At 42.1% G+C, this 10,125-nt stretch overlaps 1 protein-coding gene across 5 annotated transcripts in view; it reads right to left on the bottom strand.

Annotated features, from left to right (window-relative positions):
• Window positions 1-4,712: 4,712 nt before the first annotated feature.
• Window positions 4,713-10,125, bottom strand: part of mast2 (microtubule associated serine/threonine kinase 2) — a 175,887-nt gene continuing 170,474 nt past the window's right edge. For all 5 annotated transcript variants that reach the window (XM_079841679.1, XM_079841680.1, XM_079841682.1 and 2 more), the window contains one exon: window positions 4,713-10,099. In XM_079841679.1, coding sequence (XP_079697805.1) covers window positions 8,142-10,099 — 1,958 coding nt within the window. In that variant the 3' untranslated portion in view covers window positions 4,713-8,141. The remainder of the gene's footprint in view (window positions 10,100-10,125) is intronic.

Genomic DNA, 10,125 nt, shown 5'->3' with positions numbered 1-10,125 from the left:
ATTTCATGTTTTGTCTGGTCAACTTCATGTCATTTGTAAATATGCATCCTTTCCTGTCATTCAGACCTGCAACACATTTCAAAAAAAGTTGGGACAGGAGCAATTTAGGGCTAGTAATGAGGTAAAATGGTTAAATAAGGGTGTGATTTGAAACAGGTGATGTCAACAGGTGACTGTAATTATGATTTGGTACAAAAGCAGCATCCAAGAAAGGTCTAATCCTTTAGGAGCAAAGATGGGCCGAGGATCGCCAGTTTGCCAACAAATATGTGAGAAAATTATTGAAATGTTTAAAAACAATGTTCCTCAAATAAAAATAGGAAGAGATTTGTATATTTCACATTCAACAGTGCATAACATAATTAAAAGATTCAAGGAATCTGCAGGAATTTCAGTGCGTAAAGGACAAGGGCGCAAGCCTAAGCTGAACAACCATGATCTCCGATCCCTCAGGCGGCACTGCATCAAGAATCGTCATTCATCTATAAGCAATATCACCACATGGGCTCAGGACTACTTTGGCAAACCTTTGTCAAGTACCACAATACGTAGTTACATCCACAAATGCCAGTTAAAACTGTACTGTGCCAAAAGGAAGCCCCATGTTAACAGTGTCCAGAAGCGCCGTCGACTTCTCTGGGCTCGGAGGCATCTGGGATGGACCATCACACAGTGGAAACGTGTACTGTGGTCAAATGAATCAGTATTTGAGGTATTTTTTGGGAGGAATGGACGCCGTGTGCTCCGGACCAAAGAAGAAAAGGATCATCCAGAATGTTACCAGCAACAAGTCCAAAATCCAGGGTCTGTCATGGTATGGGGTTGTGTCAGTGCCCTTGGCAAAGGTAACTTGCACTTCTGTGAAGGCACCATTAATGCTGAAAAGTATATAGAGATTGTGGAGCATAATATGCTGCCTTCAAGAAGACATCTTTTCCAGGGACGTCCATGCATATTTCAACAAGACAATGCAAAACCACATTCTGCACACATTACAAAGTCCTGGCTGCGGAGGAAGAGGGTACGGGTACTTGACTGGCCTGCCTGCAGTCCCGACCGGTCTCCAATAGAGAATTTTGAAGCGCAAAATGCGACAACGAAGACCCCGTACTGTTGCCCACCTTAAGACTTGTTTGCAGGAAGAATGGGACAAAATTACACCTGAAACACTTCATCACTTGGTGTCTTCAGTCCCTAAACGTCTTTTAAGTGTTGTTAAAAGGAATGGCAACATTACAAAGTGGTAAATGCTTTACTGTCCCAACTTTTTTTGAAATGTGTTGCAGGTCTGAATGACAGGAAAGGATGCATATTTACAAATGACATGAAGTTGACCAGACAAAACATGAAATATTTTGTGTTCATATTGTCTGCAATGAAATACAAGTCAAAGTAAATTTAGAAATCACTTCTTTTTTTTATTTGCATTTTCCATACTGTCCCAACTTTTTCTGATTTGGGGTTGTAATAATAAAACATATATTTCCCTGGATCTGACAAGATGGGCAAGTGGTCAATCTAGTTATGCAAGTGAATAAACGTAGCCTATAGTCTAAATATTATTTTTATTTATAAAAAAACAAAACATGTATATACATATCTTCTGTGGAAAGATCCGTATTAATTACCTTCCTGTCAGCAGGGGCTTTCCTCCGAGGAGTCAATTAAGTTGCAAATATTACAGAATGTGACATTTTTATAAAGTAACACTGTCCAACAGCAACACCCACAGGTGAAGTGCCCTGAGCCCATTGACTTTTAACAAATCCCCCAAAGCGTGTGGTGATGTTGATGGGGGGTAATTGAGAATGAATGGGGGAAAGTCATTTGAGAGGGGGCAATGCCTCCATCGCCCTAGATTGGATATGCTCGATTATGACTGGTTTGTGCGATAAAATCCCTTTTCTTGTTTTAGTGAGCGCTCTCGATCGGGCCTGAATGAAGACACTAGCCTACTGATGGTGTTAATGGGAAGACTAATTAAAAAGTAAGTAAATAACTCATCCAGAGATATCACTGCTTTATGCACGTGGATTCATGTAAAATCAAACTTGAAATGGCCTGAAAACATGACTGTGAGGGTTTTTAGTGAGCAATCAGCTGGGGGAAATTAAAGGTACATATTCGTGTCTGTGACCAGTGTGTACAAGCTTGATGACTGCTGAAAGTTGATTATTAAAAAGAAAAGCTGAACATTAGTTCACAAATAAAATATATTGTTTACATTTTTACTGCCTTTAGTTATCATCTCGGAATAAATTTAAAAATGCGTAAAAACACTAACTTGATGAAATGTAGTTTCTTGGTTTAATTAAAAATACAAAAGAGAATTATATTTGGTCTCTCTTTTTGTGTAATGTTTATTTAATCAGGAAAATTAAGTGTAACAGGCACATACATTTACATTTGATATATGTATAAAAAACGTGAGGACTTTGCTACCGCACACCACTTTGCAGACTCTGCTCTGGCTGTGCGCTGTCCATGTGTTTTGGAGAAGCGTGAACTTGGAGAGAGAGTTCTGGAGGGAGGGTGAGATCTTGTACTTTCAAAGCATAAGATCTAATGCTCTCCGAAATTGCCTTCCCTCCCTTTAACTACTGAATCATTCCTTTTCACAGTCTGCAATATACTTAGTTTCTTTTAGGTTCAGGCCTTCCTAATGACCCTCCAGCCACAGTTCACTCACAATTTCTTTCAGATCCTTCCTTTCACCATTTCCTTGGCATGCAGTATTAGCTGAGCTGAAATCCCAATAGCCTACCCCAGTCTATTTCTCTTCTCCACGGGCTAATTTATTGCTCTCAGCAACTGAACTTTCACACTATTTGCCTGGCAGGCAACATCAAGTCTGCACACTGTACAAATTATGTTGTACATTCATCACACAGAATAAGGCTCATTAAACGTGGCACGTAGTACCACAGAGAGCAATTAGCCTATAATGCAGCTTCCACCTGCCATTCTTCTATGCCATACTATAAGCAGGTAAAACTAATTGCTAACATCTAATATCATTTGGAACTGATGAAAGCATTTATTATGTATCCTATTATCTAGTGGACCCAAGTAAGTTTGGAAGGTTAACGTTCAACATGTGGCTCATGCTCGTAAATAAGACACAATGATTCATGTACCTGCGATCAAACTTGTCACATTTAAATTGAATCAATAGGCAGTGAAACCTCTCCTTCCTTTCTATTTCTCAGAGAAAACTGGGAAGTGAAAAAAAAAAAAAAAGTGAGGGGATTGGGGAAAATAAATTCTGAAATAGGGGAGAATTATTGCCCCCCTGAGGCCCTGCCCCCCTTCGCTTTTCTTCTGAAATCCATTTGGCCTGGTCCCCCCATTAGGCTGGCTGTCAGGCAGTGGATGCTGGGATGGGCGGCTGTGTAGAGAGAGGCAGGAAGGGAATGAATTTACCCGGTCATGTAGAGCGGGTGTCAGAGAGAGACTCAGCCTGCAATCCATCAGTGGCACCAGCTTCCTGCCAGAGGGGGGAGGAGCGAGAGGAAGTGACACATTGGGTCATCAGAGCATCTCCATTCTCCAGCGGCCCGCGTGCCGTAGGGAGATGGTAAGCGAGGGGGTCTGAGGAGCAGGTTTAAGTGTGCACATTTTCCCCATGCACACTTTCCTAATAGGCCTGCTGATGGGAAACTGGTAAATGAGGGCAGGACAGGGTCCAATTATCCCCTATGGTGGGCACCTTTTAAGCAAGCCAGCTAACCTTTGACCCCTTGTCTTTAGCCTCAGGGCATACGGCTCTTGAACATACGCTCAACCCACCTGAGAAGCCAGAGAGAACACACACACACACCAGAATGTAATGGGCTTCATTATTGCTGTCTTGTCAGTGCCTAGCGTTGGCATGCTATGCCTATTAACATGGTGTATACATCCTGCGAGGACCGTCTTCTACATTCATTAAGGCAATGAATTCCCTGAAACAAGCTTATGACAGGTGGGTGAGCAAATATCTAATAACTGTCCATTAGGGATCCATTCAACATGTTTAAATGAAGGGGAAATGGAGCTGGTAGTGAATTCCTCAATTTTAAAAGCTAATATATGTGCAGATTTCTTGCTCCACATTTAATGTGTTCAAATACAACTGCGTCAATGAAAATGTCACTTCTCTTATGGATAGACCCAATCTTCTTATTGACTAAAGAATGTCCAAATTAAGTGTTTAGTAGAGGTTTACACAAACCAACTACTTAGATATATCTACACTCAATGTAAAGTCTTGCTCAAAAGTTTACACACCCCTTGCAGAATTTGCGAAGAGAGAGAAAAAAGAGTGATCATGCAGATTGAATATTATTATTTTTTTTTTAGTATGTCCTGATTAAGATATTTTATATAAAATGTTTACATATAGATTGTTAAAACTGTGTGCTGTTACCTGGATGATCCATGGCTGTTTTTTGTTTTGTGATGGTTGTTCATGAGTAATGAGATTATGATTTAATAAGCATGAAAACATTGTTTAAACCCTTTCCAATGAAAATCTGTAAAGCTTATATGGATTTTACAAATATATCTTTAAAATATAATATCCAGAAATGTGGATGTTTCTTTTTTTCATGTTTTGTAAATAAAAAGCTGTTGCGTGCAAGAATATTATACATTTACTGGTAATTCGAATATCCGTTCGGCAGATCCATTTGCATCAACCTCAGTGAATAAATGCAAAGCACATTCTGAGTTATTTAAAAAAATCTTTATTATTCATAAGGTAGGATTAACAACAAACATGCGTCGTACCACAATAGAAAATTGTAAGATATTGCACTGGTTTAACTCTAGCAGTTTTTTTTCTTTGCCCATTTCTTTTCACTTGTGTCTGTACAACCACAGTCTCCTTTAGTCTTGGACAAAGCATGACAGACACATGGACAGTGCCCTAGATCCATAACACCACTGTATCACCAAATTGACTGTCAAGTCTTAAAATACAAATGATGTCTAGTCATTGTCCCATTCATCTATGCGTCATTTCTAAGGCAATGGCCATTGCACACCAAATAACTTCAGTTCTTTTCATATTAAAGACACTCAGAACACTAGACTTAAAATATTTACATGAAAGTGAACCATCTCATCTGTACTGCTATTTGGGTCAAACACAAACACACAGACGCAAGGACAGGGCAGTGGTTGGACATGGAGTCTATATGGGTAGAGGCAAGTAGTGCATGTGTGCTCCAAAGGTTTTCATTCATAAAGAGCTGAGCTATACCACAGGTGAGAGGTGGTGGGTGAATTTGCTCTAGACGGTGTGCGAGATTACATTTCACTAGTGCGTGCACGGTGGCATGTGGCTGCGGGACATTGATGGATGACCACCGCAGGCATTCTGATACCTGATTTTACCTCAACAAATAGCCCAACCCTTATCATCATCATCATCCACATCACGTACATGAGAAGGCAGTTAGCGCCCACTTTCACAGCCCACGGCAGCTCACGACTTTAGAAAAGGGAGCAGAGATGAATTTCACGCATTTACACACAAAATTACATTTTCCTTTTTGTTAAAAGCACACGTAGCCTATAATGTGAAGCAGGTCTTCAGAGACTTCATGTAAAAAAAATTATAAGAGAAAACTAAATACTAGGAGTGAATGCAACAAAGTTGCTTAATGTCTTTACACCCTGTCAAATCTCAAATGCAGGAAATCACTAGTGGTCTGCTATCATCTAAGCTACAAAACGTGCCCGAGCACTCGCACTACACAACACATTATTTAGACATAATGCACTAGTGTGCCGTTTACAAATGTTCTCTCAAGGTATAACGCATGTAAACATTTAAGGGCAGCCCAACAAATTTTGTTTAAATGGAGATTCAAGTTCTCTGGGTATGAGAATGTAACTTTGGAGTGGGATTCAGTTGCAAGTCATCTTGTGGACATAATAGTTAAGCCTTAGTAACAGTGTGTATTTATGCCTTGGCCACTAGGGTGTAAGATCGATCAGTGTTCTCCTGATGCAACAGGGCAAACACTATATTAAACCTGACTGCCCACAGATGCATTTCCAACTTCATCCAAATGCCATTCTCGTTACAAGTGCATTTTTGTCACTGATCATGGTGCCAAGGTTAATTAGGTTCATCAGGAATTAAGCTTCAGGCTGCAATGCGATCAACAGCTCCATTCCCTAAAGAAGCATAAATGTGCAATACATCCATTCACATTTTATACGGACAAAACATGAATAAGGTTATAGCGTTACTGTACTGTACATACCATCATCAAGTGACTTCAATCACAATCAAAGTCTAACTAAAAAAAAAACTTGCGTTTTTTTTTTCCATATGGGCAGGGACAAAGTAGCACATTAGTGTGTTGGAAATAGCCTTACTTTTGAAACTGAGCAACGAGACCTCATTTATACTAGTGGCAACTGTTGAACTTTAAACAATGTGCATAAAAGTTGAGTGGTAAACGGAGCAGAAACACAATACAGACAATTGGATTCGATTAGAAATGCAAAATGTGGTTAAAACATTATAGTTACACAGGTTAAGCTTTAAATACATGATGGTGTTAACACATTGTCATGTCAAGATAATATGAAAACATACCAGTCTCACCCACTGGTCGAACCCCTCAAGACCCCAACCGAGTCTTGGATCTAACTGGATACTGTATTTATTGGTTTTTCATATTAATTACACACAAAATAAAAAGGGTTTGTGCAAATACATCTTTGCCTGGTATATTTCAAAGAGCCGAATATGGCAAAGACAGGACACCAATTAAAAAACAAACTCCCATTGTTTAGGGCATAAAACGAACAAAGAACAGACTTTTTTAAAATGTACATTATATTAGAACCCACACAAACGCAACTCAAACATGCTCTATACATAGGCACACACGCGCGCGCACACACACACACACACACACACACACACACACACACACACACACACACACACACACACACACACACACACACACACACACACACACACACACACACACACACACACACACACACACACACACACACACACACACACACACACACACACACACACACACACACACACACACACACACACACACACACACTCCAGATACAAGTCTACCGGGGAAAGAAAAAAAAAACAGGCAAACAAATATACAGAGAGAGATTGGTCCAGATATTAAAATGAGAGAAAATAAAATATGCAAGCTGAGTAAGAAATAAAATGGTCCGCTTGGAATTTTGAACAAGGACTAAACCAAACATGATTTGCAAGTGATATGCAAGTTACTTGCGCTTGCAGTAATGTCTTTAGCGGGACGCGAATGATGGCCAAAAACCACAGGATTTATTACACGTAGTAATTTTAAATAATTTCTAATAACATCTTTAATTCTGAAAAGAAACAGTATAACGTGTAAAGATGTAATTCATGCCATTAATGACCATCATTCTTCCACAATGTACAACCAAATTTAAGTTTCCATATACAACATTAATGATGGCAGTGCCATGGGAAAATATCAGGTCCATTTTCATAGACGCATCTCACAGCTGTTTGACAACTGAAAGCCGACACGAGTGAGAAAAATGGAAAACGCAGTTTGGTTTTTCTTATATACTACACGCGTGATGAAATCAACCTGGTGTGTTTGTAAAAATTGCTTGGGATACGCTACTCTTATTGCTGCAATATGTCTTCCTCTAAAGATGAACAGGCAGAAAGAAATACAAGTGAAATGTTGAGGTGTTGCTTTAAGGCACAACTATACATACTACAAGAGAAGATTCTTAAAGCGATATAAAGATAATATGAAGAGGTAATACACTGTAAGTGGACACCGTTTCTGGCTCTCAAGGTGCAGAACCATGCATTTTTCCAGGTTTTCTAGCTGCTAAGAAAAAGACTTAAAAAAGAGGAACAAGAAAAGCAAAACAATTACACAGCCTCAATTATTTTGTGAATGGCAGATCATGAAACATTCTGAAATTAAGCTGTTGGGCTCATGTGTAAACACCTCTATCCCTTCCTCTGTCTTATCTTTCTATAATCTTTTCACAGGGATACTGACATTAAACAGGATAACTGCTTTGTGTTAAAATGTGCATTTGTCTGTTAATAGGCAAGTTAAATTAAAGCTGGAGAAAACGCAAGGCTGCTACGTTGTTGTGTTAGATTTATCTCGGGAAGTAGTGGAACTGGGCTTTGCCTGGGCCCGTGATTGTGCTTCAGACCTAGGCCTTGGTGTGGTGCCACTTTGTGCAGTCCCTGGTCTTTCCTGATTCTCTTCCCCAGCTTGGGAGTTTGGAGTAGTTGGCCTTTTTGAAGTCCCTGGGACCTCTGAAGACCTCTGAGAAGTTGAGGCTGGGTCAGATTTGGATAATGTTTGTTTAGAGGGAGATTCAGTCAGCCTTGGAGACTGGGAGCCGGAAGCAGTAGATGGACTCAAGCGATCAGGAGAATCAGGACGCTCCAGACGACATTCTTTTATCTTTGGGTGGGTGACATCTACCTGGGGACGCTGGTCCTTTGTCCGCTCAGAGGCCTCTTTAGTACCTGGGATGTTGAGTTTAACAGGGCCAAGCACACTCTTAGCAACAATGGCCAGCTGAGATACGACTTTGTCCATTCCGCTCTCAGAGGCAGTGGACGCAGAGGCGGTAGCAGCAGCAGCGGCTGCAGCCTGTCTTCGGTTGTCGGCCTCCTTCATCTCCTTGGTGATGCCTCCGGTTGGTGTGGTAGCAACAGGGGATTCCCTGGCTACTCCAGAAGCAGTGCTAGAATCCGTTCTACCACTGGTTTTGGACCTGGGCTCAGAAGTTTTGGGGGTCCTCCGGGGATCCAATGGAGGTGTGGTAGGTCTGACAAATGGGTCTTTGCTGACAGAGGTAAAGGCGCTGCCGTGGGTGGAAAAGGTGCTGGACAGAGGGCTGGGTTGGGGTGGAGAAGGCCTAATACTGGAGTCCTGTACCGTTGACTCTTTCTTTATAGAGTCATCAGATAGTGTTGAATTGGAGTCCTGGGCCATAGTAGAGGTTGAGGGATACTGTTCTGGGGGCTTGGCTGCAGCTTGCATTGGTGGTGAGGTTGAAGTTTGTGTCTGAGATTGAGTGTTACTTTGGCTTTGTATCTGCAGTCCTTGACTGGGCTGAGGTGAGCCTGGTGGTGCAACGGTTGAGGGTATCAGTCCCAGTGTTGGTGGAGCTGCTGGTCCGATCCTGATGGTATGGGGAGAGGCCATTACAGTAGTAGGTCTCAAGATATGGCTAGGAGGAACGTAGCTTGTCCTGCGTCCATCTTGGCTGTCTTCTGACCCTTCGTCTGTCTCATCCTCCGAGGAATCCACCTCGTGGATGGCATCTTGCTTTTGAAGAGACTCGCGGCGCTCAGCGCGATCCTGGCGAATGGCAGACAGCTTGTCTTTCAGTTTACTCTTCCCAGGAACAAGTCCCAGAGTTCCAGTTCCAGATTCAGGACCTTCTTGCCGACCCAGTTTTCGAACTGAACTCTTCTGGAGGCTGCCCTTTTCTGCAGGAGACATTCTTCCTCCCATTAGAATTTCACTGGCCGACTCCTGCAAGCTCTGTAGACTAGGGTCTCGCTGCAGCATCTCCTTTTTAAACTCTGAATGTGAGGTATCAAGACTGTGTTTGCGGCTGGCCCCAACTGGCAACTTTTTATCAGCAGCAGAAGATGGAGAAGGCGAGGACGATGAAGAAGAAAGAGAGGCTGCAAGTTTCTCAGCCGACTGGACACGTTTGAGCAGAGGAGAGCGAGGAGGATCTGCACTCTTTGGGCGGGATATCTGTCTTACTAATGGAGGCGAGGAGTGGAGTTTGACTGGGAAAGACTGGCCTATTGAAGAAGTGATGAGCGCATGGCTTGGAAGAGGTGATGGAGAACGCTGGGGGGAGGTGCTCTGAGGGGTGGGCGATGGTGTACGAGCCAGAGGGGATAAGGGGATGTTGCCTGCTGACTTCCGGCGGGGGGAACGGTACTGGCGCTGCAGTTTGGGAGCCAGACCATGCAAAGAGCTGGGTCTGATCTGACCAGAACTGGCAGGAGAGTTTGGCACACTGGAGCTAGGTGAGCTACTTTGGGATGAGTTGCCACCAACTGTAGTAGAGAAAGAGAAGGTTGAA

This window comes from Gobio gobio (assembly GCF_949357685.1).
Source record: "Gobio gobio genome assembly, chromosome: 17".
NCBI classification, from domain to species: Eukaryota; Metazoa; Chordata; class Actinopteri; order Cypriniformes; family Gobionidae; genus Gobio; species Gobio gobio.
The sequence above is the reverse complement of the archived record's forward strand: the minus strand, read 5'-3'. Positions and strand labels throughout refer to the sequence as shown.